The sequence below is a fragment of the Colletotrichum karsti genome, assembly GCF_011947395.1.
Source record: "Colletotrichum karsti strain CkLH20 chromosome Unknown Scaffold19, whole genome shotgun sequence".
Lineage (NCBI taxonomy): Eukaryota > Fungi > Ascomycota > Sordariomycetes > Glomerellales > Glomerellaceae > Colletotrichum > Colletotrichum karsti.
The window spans coordinates 39,050-61,572 of record NW_024065919.1 but is presented as its reverse complement, the minus strand read 5'-3'; the positions used below and the strand labels follow the sequence as shown (position 1 = coordinate 61,572).

Below are 22,523 nucleotides of genomic sequence, written 5' to 3'. Positions count from 1 at the left end.
TTTTCAAAAACACTCTTTTAAACTATGTTAATTTCATCAACCTAGCCCCCCCCCCCCCCCCCCCCCCACTCAGCCATCGATCACTGCTGCCGACACGGAACATGGGACTTCTTCCTCAAACAGATGGCTATCTGCCATACTTTCTGATTTACGCAAGTTGCTATTTTCCATTTATGGCATAGTATTGCTAATATGTTACAGCAAGGAGTCGCAGCATTGATCCACTCAGCTGTTTGCTACCTCAAGGATCCCGATGTTTCCATGGTGTCGTTCTCAGGCGAATCGCGGCCGCCTCCTACAAAGTTGCAAGCGCATATATATGCCGTCAAGAACGTGTACACGGGCTTGATTAGACTGTACGCGGCCTATCACATCAGCAACCCTCAGCTCTACGATCTTGCAGCCTTCACATCCGTCGGTGTTCTTTTCCTTTATCTCGCAGAGTTTGGCATCTGGAAGACTGTAAGGGTTAGAGAGCTCATGTTTCCCTTGATCACTTCCGTGACGAATTTGGTCTGGATGCTATCGGCAAGAGAATTCTATATCGGTTAATGCGCTTCGGTTTGAAAACATGGTCCTGAGGCGAGAGTCTTCTGTGCTCTTGAAGATTCGGCATTCAGAGAGAATGTATGTAATACGTGGCAACAAAACATAAACACACAATTTGAATATCTGGGATACGCTGCTTTAGGCATCGGTCTCGTAATGTTCAGGTTTATGAGTTTACCACCAGACAAGCATTGCTTCGCGATCTTCTAGTATAGTACGTCAATTTATGATCGCATAGAGCAGAAAGAACTTGATGTGAAGTCTCTGGGCTCTTCTATGCGGACTTGTAACAACCCAAGACTTAGCTTCCAATTTCACATAATTTGAATAGGTCCATCAAGCTTTAAATTCAACTATCTCCACTGTCTTGTACACAAACGTCTTTTAAGAACAAGGGAGAAAGAAACTCTGAAAAGAATTCTTGAACGAGCAACCTAGTTTGGGATCATTCTCTTCCCGGTAATAGCCTAAAGTACTCCTTCTATCTACTAAAAGTCCCCAAACTGACGGGATATAACTTCAGCGATGCAGACCACTGAATACAACTGGAACCAAACGGAGTGACGGGGTGTGTCCCGTCGTCATTTTCATCTTGATACACGTGTATTTGCGTTTGTTGAATATGATTCATTCAGTAACATCACCATACGCCATGTGTCTCTAGTACTCGCCTTATCCAAACGGGGAGAATGACTTTGTGTTCGTCAGATTCGCGGTGAGCCACGGAAATTGTAACACAGACGTACTATATGGCGGTAGGTTCTGAAGGGCAGGATGCATGATACAAATCGCGGTGTAGTTCTGGTTCAGCCCGTGAAAATCTTGGCGCTCTGCAAGAACCCTTCCCCACTTCAGCTCAGGGACGGACATACACTACTCCACGGCTAGATGTTATGAATTAAACTACATATGGCAGTAACCCTTGACCTCTACGCCCCATTGCCACCATGGACATGGGGCTCGTCCACCAGCGAGTCCCGTTCTCGACGGTGGAGGGCCTTCTCGTTCCGAACTACTCTGAACTCGACAGGCAAACGACCAACAAAACCCCCTTCGGTCCCAACTAAGAATGTGTCAGCGCGGAAAAGATTGAGTAAAAGGCTCGACATACAAGTCAATATGGATGCAAGCTCAACCAACACTGGAATCCATGGGGTGAGGGCAAGTGACTGTCCCAAGCTCCAAGTATCTTCAGTTTTCCAGTGAGCGCGGCTGAAGTAAATCACGAGTATGATCCAAGCACCCCACATGCAAATGAAGTTGGCGCCGGCAAACAGAATCATGGCCCCCTTGGCGACCATGTTTAGCCATTTAGCCTGCCACATCTTGCGGTTGTTACATCTGTAGAAGCAAAGAACCACGCTGAGGCAGAGGCCAAAGAGAGGTGGCATCCAAACCATGGCAGCCATGGTGAACATCGCAGCTGATACTGCAGCTTCCGGAGGATGGTTCTGAGGACACAGATTGATTACGCGCTCGTTGTAGTAGTAATCTTCCTGGGCGTTGTTCGTGCAGAGGACCCAAGCCGCGGTATGGATAATGAAGAGACCGATGAGAACAGCACCTTTGAGCCAACTGCGGCGCACAGAGTTGAGAATGAGCGGAAGCATCGTTGCCAAGGGGTAGAAGGCAAAGGCGGAGACGATGAGCTGTAGGGACGAGTTGTACCGGTACGTGGCTGGAGACACCTGGTTGTAGATGACTGTGGCCTGTATTCCGAGGGAGAGAAAAGCAGCCGCGGTGAAGAGGTCGTACGTTGTGCCTCGGAGGGCCTCGTTGACGCGACCCAAGAAGCCTGGTCTCACTGACGGCTCCTCTGACAGACTGTTGTCATTCTTGCGGCGCTTGAGGAAGTTCAGAATAGCGAATATGCAGTATACCGTCAGAAGAACAGACTCGAGGCCATATGATGCGAGAAGCTGGTATGTCTTAGCACAGAATGCGAATGAGGTGACTAGAAAATGCTCACGCCGAATCCCGCGAGGCCACCGTCAACCTCGGAGCCGAACCTCTGACAAAGTTCGGGCCGACAAGACGAAAAGTCGCGTACTTGAGAGGCCAAAGTGCTCCTATTAGACCGCACCCATTCATGCCAATCGATGATCTGCCCATTTGTTGGTTGAGTCGAGTTCACTTCTGGTACAACGGCACGCCAGAAGGTTGATACTGCGGGAAATGGTGGCTCGTAATCGTTGGTCACAACCCAAGCTGCGTAGTCGCCAAACGCAGAGCAGTTCTGGGCAACATCGAGCTCATTCCAAGCTGGCCCTCCCCACGGAAAGCTGGCCATGGCTATTGTTAGACTCCCCTGCCGTGATTGTAGGTCGCCCTCTCTGGCAAAGTCAAAAAGCCTCTCGCGATAGCAACGGCGTTGGTGAAATGATTGATGATATTTTGTTCAAAGAGAAATGAACACCCAGAATGGGCACCATGTCGATCTGGGCGCATGCCCCTGAAAGCCAGAAGGATTCGGTCAATTTTACGTGCCGCACTAGGGTCGTAATCCGTCAGACGGGAGGTGGGAGAAAGCGCCCGGAATGCTGCAGCCTGGACTACCGAGATGGCAATGTCTCTTAGATCATTCGTTGATTGGCTAATAACTCGCGTTTAAAGTATTCTATTCCCGATATGCTTAGCGTTCACTCACACATCGTCAGATACTTCACGCCCAAGCTTTGGGGACTCAAGAGAATCAACTGGAGAGGGAGAATTGTGATTGAAAGTTTGGAATCCTGATCGCGTTGAAGCCCTTTGGCAGCGGACAAGCGATCTTGTTCATATTGAATTTGATTCTTACTCTAGTGTGAAGCTCTTCTGTACGATCATACAGTCGTTGTTTCCTTTCGTAGATGCGGGAATGCACACCATGGGCAAGGAAGCCGCCGCTTGATATTGGCTCAATGAAGTGATATTTCAGTGCGCGAAACGGAAGTCAAGTCTTTGTTGACCCTCGTCTGTAGTGGTTAGGGTGTACTCCTCCTGTTGTTGCTTGGTCATGGCATTCCATCGCCTGTCGCGGACCTTATTGCGCCAAATGTAGAACGCCTTTACGAAGTAAAAGAGTACAATGTTGAAGCAGCAGATTCCAAGAAGAACCTTATTTCCACGGCGGTAAAGAGGCTGGTCGTCGTCTCGGTAGATGTTTGAGGCTGCAATATTGCCTGCCTGCACGAACATGTTGTACAGTGCCGCACTGACTGCTCTCGTCCTCACGGCGTTGCTGTTCTTCGCGTTCCATCCGACGAGAATTGCGTGGCAGTACGGGTAACTCAGCAGTCCCGTCAGCAAGGCGTACCTGATCCAGGTGCTCGAGTCTGCCGGCAACGCCACAAGTGCGACGAGCCAGGGGAAGATCCAGATATTGGAAATTGAAGAAATGATGGCTCTCTCCTTGAGTTTCCCGGACACCCAAGAAATGATGAGTAGATTGACGGCGAACAGGAATTGCGACGGAATTGCGAGAAGATTGGCCTGGAATACGGAGAAGCCCAGCCTGCGGAGAATGTACGAGAGGTAGTTACTCGGTGGAGACGGCGGGATGTATGTAGTCAAGCCGATGAGATACAGCGGCCACTGTTCCCAGTCTTTGACGACCTTCAGAAGCTGGGACGGACCGACGGCTTCTCGGTTATGCATGTCACCCTTGCTCGGGTCGTCCCGAAGCAAGCGGTTGACCATGATGTACTCCTCGTGGTCGGTGAACCATCCGTTCTTACCCCGGAACCAGTTCTTAGTCTGGCAGGGACCGGGGGGCATCAGGCCCCACGAAAAGATGCCTATGATGAGGGTCACGATTCCCTCCAAAAGAAAGCTAATGCCAGTCAGTATCCAGAGTACGATCTTTGTATTTCTTGCATGACTTACAGCCATCTCCAACCAGCCCATCCTCCAACTCCTCGCATCTGGAGAACACCAGCGGCAATCAGAGAGCCCACAATGTTTACAGTACTCAGAGCCGTCCAGAACCAGGCGAGTCTCAGCGGCAGCTCATTGGACTTGTAGTAGTAAGTGAGCCATAGCACAATGTCAGGGATAAAACCACCCATCAATAAACCTATGAGATTGTTAGTATACTTCCAGGAGATCATCTCTTCAAGACTCTTACCCAGCAGGGCTTTGATAGCGTAGAAGCCAGCGCGGTTCGACAAAAACGCCTGAGATCCAGCAGTTATGGACCACCCAACCATGATAAATGGAATCCACCTGTCGGCTCCGAGCTTTTTGCTGATGAGTCCGCTGGGCAACTCCGCGGAGAGGAACGTCAAGAGGAAGATCTACACCCGAGTGTGAGCCTATCAATGACACATATTGCCGACGTATAGTCTGAGTTTTACTGACTGTTTGGCCATAGTTGTAATCGTTCGTGTTCATTCCAAGTTCGGGAAGCTGTATTCGGATGACGAGTCAGTCAATGGTGGCCTTCTACATTTCTTGTTGCCTTCGGTGGACTCACCATGTTATCCGAAATAGCTCGATTGATGTTTCGTCGATGAAGGTCAAGAGCGCAGAACATAATCCACGCCCATACCATGATTCGCTTGTCGATCTAAGCACACCCAGCAGAGTTAGCTCCCGCTTGACACCACACCCGCACACTTCTCCAATGTGGACGCCAGGCGAACCTTTCTGACCAACTTCTTTTCTTCCTCGGCCGACCATTGGTAGGAGGGATCGAATCGATGTCGGTTCTCATATTCGGCTTTCTCATACACCTTGCGCCAGTAGTCGGCGATGCTGGGGTCGGTGAATATGTGGTCGTCTGTCGAGCCTAACGTGGCGGCGGATGCTTCTCTCAACGAAGAAACCGAGGTCTCTGTTGCTTGAGATTGCGAGGTGCTCACGTCCTTGGTCTCTGCGGACTCCTGATCCTGGAGAGGACCTCCAGAGTCTTTTGACGCCATGTTGAACGACTGGCGAAGTTGAACAATGGAACACAAGTTCGTGAGCCTTGCCAGGTATTATGAAAGGCTCAACATCAACATCACAACCTCAAGATACCGACAGCCTGGGTTTGTTCCGCGGAGATGCAAGAACATTTATACATTCCCCCCATGGTCCCGGCAATCTGGATGTTGGTGTCCACGCGGAATTCATCCCAACCCTCCGTCCCGATATCGAATGACAGGGGTGTGAAGAAAAATCAAAAGTCTGGCAGTGTCGCGATGATCCAAGACGATCGCATCATAAGAGAATTGGGCCTTTCGGCGAATGGACTGTGTTATCTATGGTGCAATCGGTTGACAGAATTGCGCTGTGCGTCAATGATCCAACGAGTCGTGACAGGACCGTGGGGGGTGTGATCCGGGGTGGTCCCCGGCTCGCATTTTGATGTTGGGAGGACTTGGGCCAGGCGGCCCAGCCAGCGACTTTCGCCGCAGAAACGGAACAACCACGGGCCAAGGAAGAAGCTAACCAAACTTCTATCAAACGGGAGGAATCCCGTCTGGATACGTGGGGTTCGCTTGCTAGACGGAGCATTTACCGGCCTGGAGGCTGATTGCTGTCTGTCTTGGTGAGATGACGACTAGATTACCACCCGCGGATAGTTCGTCTAGGAACGAGGATGATCCATCCATACGGGGTTCTTGGCCCGTTGTGCATGTCTTGGGCGGCATTTAAAGCCACGCGTATTGTTAACGAAAATGGGTTGGGCGCGGCATTGCGTGATCTAAGCCATGGGATTGCGACAGACGATTTCGAGGCGATGTTGAGGAATTGACCAATCAAATCAATGACAAAGCACATCCATCTCGAGTCCGTCAGCGGACTTATCAAAGTCCAGCCCGTGTGCATTATCTTTGGAAATCCAGGTCTATCTCATATCGTATTCTCGATCTTTGTTTCATGAAAGAATAGACAACTCGAATCTAACTTGGGAATAGCGTCAAGAAAAGTCTTGGACGCAGTTGCACAATTTTTAGTTGACAGCTTCCCTGGTAATCAGAATGCATATGTCTGTCGCATTGCGATGTGTGGTCATACTTGGCAGTCTCAACGCACACGAGTTCTTTCGGAAATAATTATCAGTCCTCAAGAACATGATCCAAAAGCTGCACCTCGAGATCCAGGCACAGAGTTCAAACGAAACTTATCAGTAATTTTCGTTCATGGCTTTATTGTCGTTCATCATAATTCCAACTACAGATATAGCATCTAGACTATCCTCCATCGGCTCATCGCCGTTCTCGGCCGAGATGGCCAAAATTTGACCTCATCTGGTCGCCCGTTGTGTACACCTCAACTCCTGATCATGAAAATCCACTCTACACTAACCCTTGAACGGCGTCTCGTATGGTCGCTCAGCCTGAGGAGTGATTCTGGCAAGGTGCCTCCTGGAACCGTTGTTCCAGTCAATGAGAGCCGAGTGTTGAGTGACTCTATTATCCCAGACCACGACGGTTCCCTCCTCCCACTTGACACGGGCATGGAAGTCAGCACCCCACGCGATGTGCTCGTAGAGGAACTTGAGAAGTGCGTCTGACTCCTCCTTCTTGAGGCCAACGATCTCACGGGTGACTGGAGCTTGTTAGTTTCTGTCAACTTTCGGAGCTTGTCTGATCATCCACTTACATTGAGGGTTGATGAACAAAGCCTTCTCGCCAGTGACGGGGTGTGTACGGACGATAGGGTGGGTGTTGGCAACAGGCTCGCGGCGCTTGATGCTACCCTTCTTCACAGAAGCAGCAACCTGCTCAATGCCGGAGTGGACAGCTTGAAGGCCGTGAAGTCTTTCCTGGAATAGCGGGCTCAGTCTGTTGTAAGCTTCTGCTGCATTGCAGAAAAGGGTATCGCCTCCGGTCTCGGGCTTGTCGAGGATGTATAGGAAAGTAGTGCCAGGGGGCTGTGCCTCGTAGGAGACATCGGAGTGCCAAGCAATGGAGCTGGTTCTGGTGGCAAAGAACTTCTCGGCCGAACGGTCGCCTGCGGCACGGTGGACGAGGTGGACCTCTGGGAAACCCTCTGGGGATCCCGAGGTGGGATGAATGTGGTGGCGGCCGAAGTAACCACCGAACTCGAGAGCCTTCTCGATGGAAAGGTCGGCGAAGTCCTGAGCGCGGAAAGCCACGACCTTACGCTCGGCGACGAAGCGAGCCAGCTCGTCCCTGCCGGCATCGCTGAGCTTGCTAAGCTGAACGCCCCTGACCTCAGCGCCGATACTGGGCGTCAGATCGGTAACTTGGGCTTGGCCCTTGGGAAGAAGGTTAGGGAAGCTAGGGTCTGCGTCCCTTCCGTGCTCGACATGCTGGAAAGGCTGCAGAGGAGGGTATTGTTGCTCGGGGTTCCACGTTGGGAGGTAGTGAGGGTACTGTATCAAAAGTCAGTTATCGACACGAATAGTTGTACTTTACAGATACTTGGAAGTCGAACCTTCGCGCCCTCGTGACCATCTCCTCCCTTGGCCTCGGCCTCCTTGTCATACACAACAGGCGACAGCTCCTTGTAGTCGCCGGAGCCGTCAGCGTACAGACGGAGGTTGTTTACCGGCAAGTTGGCCGGGTCGGTCACGGTGGCCGTTGAAGTTGCTGAGGGTGCCATCTTCTTATGATTTGCTGGTTCGTTTTCTTAGGGACAGGCTTAAGGGTTCAGAGATTCGCTCTTTGGGCATGTCAGAGTTGCCTGTTGGGCTTATATAGATTACCCCTCCAAAAGGCGATCATGTCGGAGCTTACCCGACGAGGGGCATTCAACCAGAATGATTGCATGCTGACAGGGATTCGATTGCGTCGTTCTCCAACTTCACACAAAACAAACTGAGGCCGACACGGTTCCGATCTTTGGACGCCGTGCTTCCAGGCGATTGGCTTCTGAGAAGCAAATCAGACGGAGACATGGAGGTGTCGGAGACTGTGGATGGAGGGGAAATGACGCCATCATATTGGAGTGCAGCTTGAGTGGTGGCACTGAGCAGCGTCGAAAATCGTTCTGATTAGAAATAGGCTGTGCGATGTTGTTATCTTGGGGGTCAAGCACGCAATTCTTTGATGCGACTCCGTTGGTGTTGGATGACCCCGCTATCTGCACAGCATCGTTTCGTCCCCGGGAAACTGTAACCGCTGGACTGATATAAAATCCGATCGTGTCTATACATGTCCAACCGGGCTCAGGTGTATCAAAGCCGAATTGACTTTGGCCGTGAAAGCTCAGATCAGCCAGTCCGGAGCTTGGTCTAAGTGATGTTAAGCACCGATGAATACCCGAAGCCTAGTACCGTCGCGGGAAACCCGACCTACCGTGTCGAGCCGAAGTGTGGCTCGCCGGTGCAGATCTGGGAGTCGGGTCGGTAGTCGGACCCCTACCCCAAACGGAGCGTCGCCAATGAGTCGTAGCACTCTTCCGGTTCCGGGGCGGGAAACTTGTCGGAGCCTCTTTCGGAGAAGGACCGGCACCGCCGGCAACGAAGAGACGAATCAGAACGACAAGTGCATTTGCCATTACTTCTTCGTGTCAAAAGACCCTTGTCATTATGTCGTCCTATCCCGTGACGAATCGAATCGTCTCGATGCTCTGAAGCCAAGACTAAGTCGACTCATTGTTCGTCAGTGATGTTAGAGCATCGCCGGATTTTTATTTTACGTGTAACTTTCAGAAACGCCATGCAGATTCTTCCGCCAGTTCTGCTATGTCATACCAGATTGAAGCCCGACTGGGACTAGGCCTTTTAAGTCACTCACTGGTTTTCAACTTGGACCACCCGGCCGGGAGAGCTGTCCAACTCGTCGGCAATCCTTCGGACCTTCGGCCTGAGAGTTGTGACTAACCAAAAAGAAGCAAATAAACAAAAGGCGAGCCAATCACATATGCGAAATGTTCCTCCATAGTTGGATGAATTATTCGTCCTGCCGATGTAGAAAGAATGCTAGTAATGATGAGCGGTAGTCGACTTGGACAGCATATGACGAAGAAAAGTCCACAGAACTGAAAGCGTGGTTCAATATGCCGTCCAATACAAGTCTATCACGTTCGGTATATCAAGCCTTTAGTTTTGACGCTGATGAAACGACGATACTCCAACGCAGAGCTGATAGTGCCTGCTGACCTAGTGAAACATCTCGTCGCTAAAAGAACTAGAAGCACTGGATCGACACCCCAGCCTCGCCCGCTCTCACACCAGTTCACAACTCGTGAGCTCATGTAAGCAGTCACACTTTGAGCAACTTAGAGACTGCGGTGTCACCACATGGTTTTGAGAAGCTTCTTGAAGCAGAGAAGTCTTGGGCTTTGCCTCCGATTCATCAGCCGAGATCCAAGATAAGCGAAGATGAGAGATGAACGGAAAAATACTCAAGCAAATTCAGTTTGATCACTCCTTCAGCATGATATCAATCAACGACCGAGTCCTTCTGGAGCGGAAAAGAGGCTTGCGTCAATGAATAGAATCCAAATATTTTTGACTGGCTGTTATATGAGTTCAATTTCAGCATCGAGAGCGTTCAGCAGTGCCAATTTTGAGGCGACAATTAGGCCGGCACCGGTCTTGTTGGGAAGCTCCCTGGCCAATCAAATGAGTTTGCCAGCCTAGATGCTCAGCTGTCTTGACATGCGTCTCAAGGGCGGCGTTTCATGCAGTCAGACGGCGCAGCCCTTCGTAAGAACACGTCTTAAACTCAGCCCAGAGCCTTCCCAGGGCCCCAAATTTTCAATCCTGGAGACACTGAGAAGACATGACACATGCTTCATCTCCAACTTGATCGTCCAATGAAGCTCATCAACGTCGCAACACTACGAATCGAATCGTTCTACGATGAGGCCATTCCCTAATACGCGATCTTATCGCACACTTGGGAGAGGGAAGAAGTCAGCTACCAAGACTTTCAGAACATTACGACAGCTCGAACCATGCTGGGATTCGCCAAGATAGAGGAAACTTGCTGCCGCGCTCGGCGAGATGGACTCCAGTACGCCTGGGTCGATACCTGCTGTATAGACAAGACTAGCAGCGCTGAACTTTCGGAGTCCATCAATTCCATGTTCGAGTACTATCAATGCTCGGAAATTTGTTACGTCCTACTTTCCGACATGCCTGCTTCAGGCTCTGTTGCGCTCCATCTCCCACAGTGTAGATGGTTCACTAGGGGATGGACGTTGCAAGAGCTTTTGGCGCCAGACACCATGCAATTTTACGATCAGGATTGGCAATGTATTGGAACGAAAACATCACTATCAGACAGGCTGTGTCAAATCACTGGGATTCCCGGGGACGTACTTCTTGATTCATCCAGAATCAGGGAGTATCCTGTTGCAGTACGAATGGCGTGGGCGGCAAAAAGAAGGACCACACGAGTAGAAGACACTGCCTACTCGCTACTCGGAATCTTCGACATCAATATGCCAATGCTCTATGGAGAAAGAAGCAAAGCCTTCCATCGGTTACAAGAGGAGATATGTCAGAAGGATTGCGATACATCCATTCTCTGCTGGGGTTCTCTGAATTCCAAGTCTTCAGACGTTCCGAGGCTGTTTGCTACAAGCCCTGCAGAATTCTTTGGCCACGAGGAATCCGGAAAGCAGGGCACATTGTCCATCATCGGTACCGGTATTGAAATGACGAGCAGAGGTCCGCGCATGATAAGAGCCAATACCGCGCCCAAGTGTCTTCAAATTGGTCGCCGCTTTTATAGGGCGAGCCTAGCCTCATGCTATAGTGAGCGGGGTGAGCAGGGTGGGCAGGGTAAGCCAGGCATCTTTGCAGAAAACTGGGTTATGGAATAGGGCCACTGTTATCGACATCTATATGACTGCGACAAGCGTGAGTGAAAAGAAGTGAATTAGGCACCGTATTGCACTAGCGAATAAGAACGGAAATGTATAGGCATGCGTTCTGGCCAATAACGTTCTAGGCGCCACAGTCGTCGTCGTACGACGCTAACACTGTCTTCAAGGCACAGGGCCTAAAGTGAATGCACTACATATATTCCAACCTCTGTCCAAAACCCAGACCAGACCATGATGGACGCGTCCATCTTCGCTCAGATGATCTCGTGAGTATATTCTGAAGATTGGCAGCCAGATTTAGTCTTTGGCGTCTCGAATGGGAACCAACAGATGACTATCTAACTCGCCACCGTAGTGAAGCAGGTGCATGCCGCGGTTACGGCTCAGCGGCGTCTTGACCCGTTGCGTATTGACGAATGATGGGTTTGACTCGATGTCTCCGCCAAGCTGCATCATAGAAACATTTTGACCAGGCTGAAACGTGCCTCCATGAAGCGGGATCGGTATAATTGCTGTGCCAAAGCCGAGATCGCTCTCTGCTGGTGCGATGGCCACAGGCGCAACTGTGAGGCTGAGTAGCTCCCCAGCATGAAACCGCAGCGCAGTAGGCGTGAGGGGGATGTCAACCTGCACCATCTCCTCCGGAGCAAGGAGCAATTCGCTCTCATGTAACAAGACAGGCTGGTAGTCGGTCGACCTCACCCGGTCAAGCTCTCGATGAGAAACGCGAAGATTGCCGATGGGACCGATGGTGCTGGTGCTTTCGCCTCCAACATTGTTGGGAAACGAAGTACCGTTCCTGGACAACTTCTGCACGGTGATGGTCAAATCCATATCATCAGCGTCGGGAGAAGAAACCCAGAGACGAAGCTTGCCATGACCGATTAACTCGAAGGAACGGTCCACTCGGTAAGTAAAGGTGACCCCTCCGGCCGCAGTACCGTTGTAAGTGGTGTAGGCTGCAACCGGCGACCCGTCGTTTCCAAGGCTATTGTTTTCTTGCAGACGAAGTTTGAGTGGACGCAGTCCAGGTACAGGCCAATCAGGCGCCTCAAGGCTCAGGATGTCCTCAGCTCCTGGGTCGAGGACGGCGTAGCGAACACGAGGCGTCGAAGTCCAGTTGTTATCAATGCCTTTGAGGTAGTAGTCGAAGAATTTGTGCAGATCGGAAACATTATCCTTGTCGTAGTAGTCAGGCCATTCCGAGGTGTTGTGAACCCTCAGCCACTTGTGCGGTGAAGAGATGCGTCCAAAGCCTTCGAACGAGCCACTAGTGTGTAGAGCATTGGTATAGCTCGCAACAACGTACGCTGGCACTGAAATATTTTCCAGTGTCGCAATTTTGTCTTGCCAGTAGGGAGAGAGAAGCGGCTCCGACAGTATCATCCGAGACACGTCCTCGGCATAGTTCTTGCCGGCGAAGGTGGTGAGAATGCTCTCCTGAAATCCGGGGGCCGGTATGCCTCCAGAGACCGCAACATCGCGATACAGATCTGTCAGACCCTCCCAAGGAGCGATAGCGGCTAAGTGTGGCGGGTTCTCAGCTGCGATAAACCATTGTGAAACGGCCAACCAAGAGTTTCCAGAGAGGGCCACCTTCCCAGAGCTCCAAGCCTGTGAGGAGGCCCACTCGATGAAGTCGTAACCGTCTTCGCCCAGTTGCCGGCCCCAGTAGGTGATGTTTCCGTCAGAAGAATAGGCGCCCCGAGTATCGGGATTCAGTACAGCGTAACCTTGGCAAACCCAATATCCGGGATCGGGACCTTCGAATTTCTGAAGTTCGGACAATGCGGAGAGCTTTACTTGAGAACGACCAGGAAGGTCGTCGAGCCATTGTCCGCCGATTTCCTTCCCATAGGGACTCCATGCAACCAATGCGGGGACAGAGTCGTTGGTAGCAGGGCGGAAGACATCGGTGAAAATAGTGATACCGTCGCGGAGCGTGACAGGGACGTCGCGCTCGAAGAGAATGTCACACTGAAGAGCAGATGCCCCCTCGCGACGGATACTGCCGGCCTCCAGTGTCAGGTTCTGTTGTTGAAAGCCCGGATAGCGAGCTCGCTTGGCGTCAAGTGGTAGAGGGCCACGCAGGGTGACGGGGTAGGAGTCGTTGCCGTATATGCGCAGGACACCTTGCACGATGCCATCTCCTGTCGTATCCTGAGAGACAGAGACTCCCAAAAAAGCGGCAACGCAGAGGTAGGCCGCGAATTGTAACTCCATGACGAGTCAAACTTGGGGTCCGTGGCCAGATGCGATAGGAGTGTGTGAAGCTTCGATGAGTATCTTCCCTGGCTCAGGCTGGTCCTCGAGATTGACTATAAATATTTTTGAGATCCATGCAATCGCATTTCATCGATCAAGATCAGGTTATTCGATGACGCAGATAGCCCTGGTTTTGCAAATTTCTTGCCCTTGGGCTGAGGGTGATAGGTTCCACCTTCGACCTACTGCTAGTGAACGGTGAACACTCGCACTTGGCCTTCCATGCTGAGGGGGCCATTCCTAAAATGGGCAGAACAAGTAAGACAGCGAGTGGACCGCCGACGACTTACAAAGATCAGTGGGAGGCGCGGTCTTTTCGAAGAGACCAACGATGCAAGTATGGCTGGCAAACGCCCGGGAGTAAATAAGTCGGAGGTCGGCAGCCATTCTCGCCGAACCTGCCGGTCCCGTCCTCGGGCCCCGCCAGGTGCGCGCGTTGAGCATGCCGCGCGCACTGCCGGGTCCGCCGATAATGGCCGATGGGGTTAGTGACAATCAATCACCGCCGTACCCAAGCCAATGGCGGGATCAGTGGGGTAAAGGGCAGAAAAACACACCTTGGTCCCGGGCGAGATATCTGAAGAGCCCGATGAGTAAGCGGCTAACGTGCTGTGATTGATTACGGAGAAGACGGGGGAAAGAGGAAAGAAAAGAAAAGCATACCGAGGTTTGAGCGGAAGAGGTGATTTGAACCCACTCTTGAGGGGCTGGCCACGTTCTGAAGCAATAGACTCTCCGAACGACATCAAGAGCCACCTCCAATCACAAGCTAATCACTACCTATCCTCTTGCCTTTTCACTCGTTCTCACTTTCAACTCGTCCTGATTCTCGCTAGAGCCCCACTGCGGATCGTGTTCTACACTACTTCCCTCGGTAGCATCCGCAATCCATTACCCTTGCTAGGATGGAGAAGTGTAACGATACGAGCAGATGTTCAAAACCAAACACCGGTTGCGACAAGAAAGACATTGACGCCTCATGAATGAGTGATTGATCCCCTGAGATAATGATCGAGTGAGTCCACAGGCCCCATAGGCTCGGGACACCCGCCAGAAGGGACGGTCGAGTGTTGATGTCTCAGCGGCAAATTGTTTTTCTCCGATTGTCCGGTGACCGATTCTATCGCCTTATGAACTGCGTCATTCCTGAATTGATGGTGAAGGTTCATGCCGATAATCTTTTTCGAAACGCGGCATTGCACCTATCCAACTCCAATCCAACAGTTCCCCCTCGACATTGATCTCCGCTGGCACCGCGTGTCGACTTCACTGCTCTTTGCATAAGCGATGCCACCACGAACATTGAAAGTCGGCGTCATTGGTCCCAAGGGCCAGGCCGGAAGCTGTGTGGTCGATGAGCTCTTGTCGCGAGGCCACTCCGTCGTTGGCATCTCGCGGAATCCTCCTGACCAGTGGCCCAGTCCCGGCAAGGGTATCTGGTCGTCAACGTCTGTGGATATCCACAAAGAGCATACGAAACTGATCAGCATTATTTCGTCCGGGTTCGACGCCATTGTCTGTGCCTACGGACCGAGCCTGAAAGTCATAACGAATGTGTACGCCGAGGCGATCGAGGGACATGGCAGGATCAAGACTGCTTTGTTGGCCTCGACACATGATGGCCCATTCATCATCATTGGTATGTATATTTTGGGGGTTAATTATAAGACTTAGAAGGATTGCTGACGAAAAGCCCAGGCGGAGCGGGTTCGATCCATGTATCCAATCGTCTTCAGCTCACAGATGAAGACGGTTTTGCTTTCAGCTGGTGGTAAGAAACCCCACCCTGGTTGTTGCCTGTGCCCTTTCACTCACTCATTTTTAGGTGGACCTGGCCTGATGAGCATTTGGACTACATGACAGCGCGCGGCTTCGACCACGGAAGCCTTTTCATCAGCCTATTGGCCATGTTGTTGAAATGGAGCAGAAGTCACATCCAACGACCGACGTGTAAGTTTTCCCTCAAGGACCTGCACATGATTATTCTCGACGAGATCTTGACAGATTTTTAATATATGTAGTCTACTCTTGGATCTTAAGCCCTTTTGTGTATGCGGCGCTCGCTTGGGTGAAGAGTGCTTTGACAAACCGACACAATCTGGGGTTGATCACGGGAAGCCGGATGGCGTTTACCATGTGGAACGGCGTCAAGGATAAATCCTGGTCTTTCTTGTCGCCGCCTGGACTCTTGCGTGACAAAGGTAAGGACTCTTGGGGTGCTTGATGAACTACATGCTGATCCACTTGTCTAGGAGTTCGCACGGGAGAGTACAAGGTGTTTGTGGACAGCCCTGAGGACCCTGCGGTTGAGGCTGCGAACGGCGGAATCTACAATGAGGACATGGCTGTTGCTGTCGTCGATGAAGTTGAGAATAATAAGTTGGCCTATCAGCATTGGAGTTGCACAGGTCCCATTGGACTGCGCGAATGGTAGTTTAGCAGCACAACGCTCTCCAATCAAACATCTCAACTACCACAGCCCAGAGACCTTGATATGTCAGGTCATTGCCAGGAAGCGTACAACACCGCTCATATTTCGTGCGTTAAATTGCCCGGTTTCATGCCTAGTTTTTCAATAACTCAATGGTTCAGAAATCATCTGCGGTCGCCTTCGTACCATTAAATAGTGTCCATTCATCGCATTAGTAATAGCCAAAGGCATCATTGCACTACACTACTGGAATTCAGTTTAGCCTGTTTCTCTGATCGAAATGAACGACGAGTCTGCTCTCTCCTTATTACGATGATACCATTTGTGAATCACGCTATACTTGACGTCCAGACTTCAAGCGGCCGTCTCAAGAGGAGATAGCGCGTCCAGGCCAGATAAATAGCCGTTGGTAATCGGTTATAGTGGTTGTCAGTCATAATCCTCTAGCATTTACCGGGGTTCTTATCAACATACGTTTGCGTTGGGCGATCTCTCAGTAGATATTGTGGTGCTGAAGTCCGGTATCTTTGTTTTAACGGGTTGCGGTTTAGACTTTAGTGCTCCCCTACAGATTTGTGTCTGGCCACGCCTGTATCTGAATTTGAGTCTAGTGGATGAGAGAGAGAGAGACAGAAATAGAAGGAGAAAAAAAAAGGCTGAATGGTCTGCCGAGGCAGAACCGCCAATTCTCCAGAAGCACTTGCACACCGGTTGGCATCTGAGGCGAAGGGGTAAGCCACCGCTGATTCAAGAGCCTCGTTAATTAGATGGTACTTAAATATTTCTGATGTCACAAATAAATATCGTCTTCTTGAAAGTGGGCTGAAGACTCAATCTGTCATTGGAGTCTCGGAAAGAAAGAATCGCCAACGGCCCAAATTCTCCTTATGGAGATCTAAGCCACTCCATCGCTCAGGCGCAGCCGGATTTAACTTCCCGCGAGCGGCAGGTATCGCTGCAAACATGTTTCGGGTTTTTAGTTGCATTTTACTATTTCCCTTATTACTTATCCATCTATCCATCTAGCCATCCACCCATCCTCTGACCCATCCGTAGGCTTCTAGCCTCAGGTCGGGGCGAGCATGCACCCTTGGTGCCCTTTACATAGTTATCCGGCCTCCGATTAATCCAAACTCGGGCCTAAGACGTCCAGCCCAGGTCTTTGAAGCGCGCTACCTAGGAAACCATAGAAGACGAGCTTGACACGGACTTGAGTGAGAGACGGACGTGTTGAGACCAACATCTTTTGTATTGTCACTACACGAGACGCCATTCCATATACATCCAAGTCACCGGCCCCTTTGGCCCAACCTTGAAGTCCACCCTTGAAGTCCAACCTTGTAATCCAACTTTGAAGTACCTTGAAGTCCGACGTTGAACTACAAGCCAGCCATCCCATCAGTGTAACCATGTCCCTTTATGACCTCCGAGGTGGACGCGCCGGAAGAACAACGGAGCGTGATCAACATGTTGGAGCCTAAAAAACGTTTTTTCTTTACTTTTATCAGCACCCGCAAGAGGTCACGGGTCGGCCAAGCAGGTGCGCAGACAAGGAAAACCCCGAAGGAGAAAAAAAGCACCCGACTCCTTCTCCTCGGATTCACTGCTTAGAAGATTGATGACACTTGTCTCGACATCGCGACACGGAAAAAGCAGGCGCGTGCGCTTTGTAGATTTGCGGTTTCTTCACTGAAGACCCGCCGATTCACTAAAGGAGTCCATACCTCTGGACGTGAAAAGCTCATCAGTGATGAGACGTAGCTGTTGACGTTGTGATCCGGCTTCGGCTGGAACCTGACCGTGAATCTGCAGCCCAACATGTCGTCTGAGATGAGGTGCTGGCATGAAGATTGATGTTGAAAAGCTAGGTGGACTCGGAGTGGGAGGAGACGGATGTACTGCGAAGAAGATGTTGTGTACGAGAGCGAAGGAGATGGTATTGACGACCAGCTGCTTATAGGTTTGAAGAGAAATGGGAGACCGTAATGCGGACGTCAATAGAAGGACTGGAGGATGAGGGATGGGCATTGGAGATAGCTTTGGAAGATGGAGGATGAAGATAGAGGATGGAAGACGTAGAAAGATAAGTTGCTTCTCTCGTCGCCTTGGGTTCTGTCGTTCCTGGAGTGTTGCGCCTTTATTCTGACAGTGGGAAAAGAGCCTTGACCTCCTTTCGTTGCTGATGTTCGAACCTTTCGGGCTGTGGTACTTATTTATCAACTTGTATACAACTAGTTTCATGCTTGCTACAAGAGTTTATAAGAACTTCTTTCAAAGTGGCTCATCATGCCGATGTTGGCTTCTCATTTCTATCTCGATAGACTCTGTTATATAGTCTAAACCCTTTCCCAGACTACTTCGAATGTCTCGAAGCCCTTTCCTAGTAGATGGGTTGAAGCTGAATCACACTGCAGCCCCAAAGAGGCCTCTGACCCCAGCCAAAATAGCTCAAAATAATCTCTTCGCTACCGTACTCCCTTGGGCACGCCATGAAAGCACCGTTCCAGTCGGGGCCCATCTCCCCGGGATACCTGACACCCAGCTCGTTGAGGAAGAGCGTCGTGCCCTCGCCGCACCTGACCTCCACGGGCCTCCCGCTCGGCACCATCGCGGGGCCGCGCCAGGGCACGACCATGCCGGCGAAGGGCGACGAGTCGCCGCCGAGGTTGTCGACGCCGATGGTGTCGTTGTTGACGGCGCGGAAGATAGCGCCCTCGCCGGCGGGCACCATGATCACGTCGGCCGCGCACTCGGCCGTGGAGACGAGGCCGAGTTCTTGGCCTTGGACCTGAGGACCGTCCGGATGGTTGTCGTAGATCATGTTGGCCCAGAGACGGAAACCGGTGGCATCGTCGGCGCTTCTGGCGGCGGCGTTGGCCGCTTTCACTGCGACCGCGAGGAGGGTAGTCGCGAGGACAGCAACCTTCATGATGGCTTGCAGAGTTGCCCCGGTGTTATGATTGAGTATAAAAAGATTAAGGGTAAGGTTTTGATAGAAGCCTCTCCGTTCTGGCTGTTGCTGGGGTGCTTGGTTGGGTCTGACTGATGAGATTATTCAACTCGTTGGGTGGGACCTCAAGGGTATTATATATCAAACTTATGTCTCGTTAAATGTTAGATTACTTAGTATGGTAAAGCGAAGTCATTTGAGTCTCTTGATCATACCCCGCGTAGGCACATCCGCCTCACCTACGTAGCTACTGCATTGGTCGTACCACAGTGAGCTTACCGTCGTCGCCCGATGGACTTGAGAACTGCCTATAAACACCTTCAAATGCACGCTTTCTAGCCAGCAGCCTGCATTTGGGGGCGTGCCAAGACAGACTTGATAGGTCACCGTCAACCTCGTATCCTTTAAGCCATATTACGTGCATAAGCTGTAAGCTTAGACACACATAAGCGACACAAAAGAAACACCACCAAGCGACTTACATGGTGGATGTAAGGAAACGTTACGAAATAGAATTGTAAGACCAAAGGTAACTCACATAGGTACATGTTGACCCTCTAGAGCGACGCAGAAACGTTCTTGGCACTTTCGTCAACGAAGGACGAAGAACTTTTGGGTCGACGTGTGGTAGAATTGAGATTCTTCAACTGTTTCTGAATTTATGTAGGCTCCTATTGATGTCTTGAACCTTTCAGTAAGTCACCTTAAGCCAACTCGACCAGTCAGAAGTTAAGCCAATTCCTTCTCTCAGGTCTTGAGCAATTCTGCAGCCTTTTCCAGCATAGTCACCTGGCACAGCAAATAACTTCAACGAGCTGATACGGGAGGACACATCTACAATGGCGATGGCATATACAGTCAGGTCTGAATCAACTAGCAGCAAGCTAAAGAGTAAGACCATACATAGTTGAAGGACGATCGGTGGACTGGCGGCTCTGTCACGAGGCCGCCGCGGAAACCAAGTCGCGAGATGAACAGAGGATGGTTCTTTTTAGTTTCTCTAAACTGAATTATTGCCTGTCTCCTGATCGAGCTCAATGGGACTCCAAGCCCGGAACCGGCATGTCTTCAACCAACTTCTTCCCCTCAACAACCGGCATGTCAGCAGCAGTAACCACGATGAACAACCTCGCAGTCTTCGTATCGCTCTTGTTCCTCCAACCATGAAGCGTGCCGCGCTGCACAATCACGTCGCCGCGCTTCAACACCTGCGTCTCTCCGCCGTCCAAAAACAACTCCAGTTCACCCTCGACCAAGACTCCCGTGTCGATGCTCTCGGTGCGGTGGAACGGCACCTCGCTTCCCGGCAGGAAATCGACAAAACGGGTCACAAGTCCTCCGTGGTGTGCGATGCCGATGTTATTGGGGAGCCGCGACTTGTAGAAATCCAGCTCCTTGTCATCGGCGAGCGGCGCGGGCAGAGATGGGGTGGCGTAGGCGAGCCACAAGTCCGCGCCGGGACCGGGAGTCTTTTCAAGCTCTTGGGGGAGGCTTTTGTCGATCACTGCCTGGCCGGCTTCATTGTGGGTTGTCATAACGCGTCGGGGAGCAGGGAGGGGCTCATAAGATGGGGCAGTTCCGGAAGACATGTTGGCGATTGGGCGGATGGGGTGGAAGATGATGCGTTGAGTTGTCTGCGAAAAGAAGTCGATGCGACGTGCTTTGGCAAACACGCAGTTAAGCTTCCTTTAATAGTCGTCGATCAACGGGAATGAGATCTACAGGGGCTATTTTGTCAGGATTTTGTATATTCTTGTTGTGGCTGTTGGAGGAGTTCGATGGGCCTGGTCCCACGGACTGGAGATTACGTGGGTACACAAGCTGCAGAAATCGGCCGGGATGTCGTGCATCTAGGTCAATTCAGGAATAGTTTTGCAACGACGAGATTTCGAGCATGCGAATAACTACAGGGCATTGTTGTTTAGTCTGAGCTCGGCCCGAGAGCACGGGAAGGCGAACGGTGCGCTTGCATGATGCATCTGAAGCGTCGATGTTGGTCAGCTTACTGCAGGAACTCAACGTTGATATCCAGCAGTACAGCGGTCACCGTCGTAATCTATTGTTTGAGACATGTGAACCACGGGCTTGTAGACCAAGTATTCTTTCTAGAGCTTGGGCAACTCGGGGCTGCGTGACCACAGGAATGGTAGGGCTCTTGGCACAATCAGCTACACCAAGCGTTCATCGTTCGAGAGTCAATGCACAGCCTCAGGACCTCCGTGCGAACGATGGGCGAGCTTGGACAGATTTTATAGATAGTCCTCTACATGAGTTTATGGGATATTAAGCCATGGAAACGGCGCTATTGGCCCCAAAGAAGATGCTCAGTTATAGCGAAAATACTAGGTCAACAACTACGACCTTTTACTCGTATCGTGAGGCTTTCCAAGATCAAACTTCTCTTCGAAGTACCGTGTTTACTTTGGCAAGATGCATAGATGCCTGGTCAGTTCCTCTCAGCGGCCATCCATTCCATTGCTGACCAGCGAAAAGAACTTGATCATTGTGAGTTAAAGGATTTACATCAACTCTAATCCCCACACGTGGTCAACGTTATCAGATGATAAAACACTCGTGATGGTTGACCTTTGACTACTTGGTGTTAAGATACAGACATGAGTTCATGGTTGACTACAGAAGAAACAGCGATGGTTTGTCGCTGCTCCACGATCTTTTGCGCAACCGCAAACATGAGATTATAGATGAACTGGTCGACAAAATTGTTCTGGCACCAGTCCCATGCGACGGTGGTGACTTTCTTCAGAGTCCTCGCACCACTCAATATACTCGGGATCCTCTTCCGCATCCTCCTTCAAGAATTCCTCCGGAATGTAACCCAATCGGTAACTAGCTTGTGCGCAACCGTCTTTTGCAAACCATGCCTGGAATACTCTCTCATCATCCGTCATATTCGGCTCAGGCGTGCTTGTCACCTGCGTGTCCTCTTCGGCCACAAAGGTTGGGCTCTCGGATCGTTCAGAACTCGAAGACGGCGTTGCAGATTCCTCCAGGTTGTTCTCTCTCGGCCAAGGCCAGAGTCCGCCCAAGGGCATGCCTTCGTTAACGGTGTTCAAGTTGTAGCGCGAGTCGAATGCCCAGTACTGGTAAACTAGAAAGCCCTCGTTGTTCTAGGCAATCGCGCGGGTGGGCTTCATCTCGTTGAACAGAGGCTCAATCTGAAACTTGCCGAGGTCGATAAGGCTGCGAGCACAAACGACCAGGTGGGCGGTTCAAGCCTCCGTGCACTCGAGAAAGATGTATCGACGGGAGTGCTTCCAGTGCTGACTTCCTCTCTTCTCGGGGCAAATGTACGGCGTAATGCAACCGGTGTCTCTGACTTCGTCTGCAGGTGAGATGTGGAAGCCATCACGCAGTGTCCTGAGAGGGTTTGAGCTTGAGACGTAGAGTGTTGCCTGCCATGCGGAATTCTCCAGAGTCTCGGTCTTCGTAACGCAGGGCCACTCATACCAGACGAATCGGATATTGTGTGGCGGGACTTGCTTGGCGTTCTCCTTGGTAACCTGCATCTTTTCAAACCACCGAATGTTGTCGTAGTTGTCCATTGTGTAGGAGTTTCTATGCTGATGGAATTGCGAGGTTTTTGGAAGTTATTTT

The 22,523-nt window shown here is 51.1% G+C and overlaps 8 protein-coding genes across 8 annotated transcripts; 1 reads left to right on the top strand and 7 right to left on the bottom strand.

The window, feature by feature from the left end:
* Window positions 1-1,478: 1,478 nt before the first annotated feature.
* On the bottom strand, window positions 1,479-2,839 carry CkaCkLH20_06379 (uncharacterized protein; the record flags this gene model as incomplete). The annotated part of the gene is made up of 3 exons (XM_038889096.1): window positions 1,479-1,612; window positions 1,661-2,468; window positions 2,519-2,839. 3 exons carry the CDS (start codon window positions 2,837-2,839, stop codon window positions 1,479-1,481), a joined length of 1,263 nt encoding a protein of 420 aa, XP_038745394.1.
* A 623-nt stretch (window positions 2,840-3,462) lies between these two features.
* CkaCkLH20_06378 (allantoate permease) lies at window positions 3,463-5,450 on the bottom strand (the record flags this gene model as incomplete). The annotated part of the gene is made up of 6 exons (XM_038889095.1): window positions 3,463-4,360; window positions 4,414-4,603; window positions 4,655-4,823; window positions 4,888-4,935; window positions 5,003-5,095; window positions 5,172-5,450. The coding sequence occupies 6 exons, from the start codon at window positions 5,448-5,450 to the stop codon at window positions 3,463-3,465; spliced, it is 1,677 nt and encodes a 558-aa protein (XP_038745393.1).
* Window positions 5,451-6,817: 1,367 nt separating this feature from the next.
* Window positions 6,818-8,085, bottom strand: CkaCkLH20_06377 (TfdA family Taurine catabolism dioxygenase TauD; the record flags this gene model as incomplete). The annotated part of the gene is made up of 3 exons (XM_038889094.1): window positions 6,818-7,065; window positions 7,120-7,855; window positions 7,918-8,085. The coding sequence occupies 3 exons, from the start codon at window positions 8,083-8,085 to the stop codon at window positions 6,818-6,820; spliced, it is 1,152 nt and encodes a 383-aa protein (XP_038745392.1).
* Window positions 8,086-11,559: 3,474 nt separating this feature from the next.
* Window positions 11,560-13,485, bottom strand: CkaCkLH20_06376 (hydrolase CocE/NonD family protein; the record flags this gene model as incomplete). Its single annotated transcript, XM_038889093.1, has 1 exon — window positions 11,560-13,485. The coding sequence occupies one exon, from the start codon at window positions 13,483-13,485 to the stop codon at window positions 11,560-11,562; it is 1,926 nt and encodes a 641-aa protein (XP_038745391.1).
* Window positions 13,486-14,814: 1,329 nt separating this feature from the next.
* Window positions 14,815-15,961, top strand: CkaCkLH20_06375 (nad-dependent epimerase dehydratase; the record flags this gene model as incomplete). Its single annotated transcript, XM_038889092.1, has 5 exons — window positions 14,815-15,166; window positions 15,226-15,298; window positions 15,353-15,477; window positions 15,549-15,728; window positions 15,780-15,961. 5 exons carry the CDS (start codon window positions 14,815-14,817, stop codon window positions 15,959-15,961), a joined length of 912 nt encoding a protein of 303 aa, XP_038745390.1.
* Window positions 15,962-18,338: 2,377 nt separating this feature from the next.
* Window positions 18,339-18,887, bottom strand: CkaCkLH20_06374 (uncharacterized protein; the record flags this gene model as incomplete). The annotated part of the gene is made up of 1 exon (XM_038889091.1): window positions 18,339-18,887. One exon carries the CDS (start codon window positions 18,885-18,887, stop codon window positions 18,339-18,341), a length of 549 nt encoding a protein of 182 aa, XP_038745389.1.
* Window positions 18,888-19,942: 1,055 nt separating this feature from the next.
* Window positions 19,943-20,497, bottom strand: CkaCkLH20_06373 (uncharacterized protein; the record flags this gene model as incomplete). Its single annotated transcript, XM_038889090.1, has 1 exon — window positions 19,943-20,497. The coding sequence occupies one exon, from the start codon at window positions 20,495-20,497 to the stop codon at window positions 19,943-19,945; it is 555 nt and encodes a 184-aa protein (XP_038745388.1).
* A 1,641-nt stretch (window positions 20,498-22,138) lies between these two features.
* Window positions 22,139-22,471, bottom strand: CkaCkLH20_06372 (uncharacterized protein; the record flags this gene model as incomplete). The annotated part of the gene is made up of 1 exon (XM_038889089.1): window positions 22,139-22,471. The coding sequence occupies one exon, from the start codon at window positions 22,469-22,471 to the stop codon at window positions 22,139-22,141; it is 333 nt and encodes a 110-aa protein (XP_038745387.1).
* Window positions 22,472-22,523: the final 52 nt, after the last annotated feature.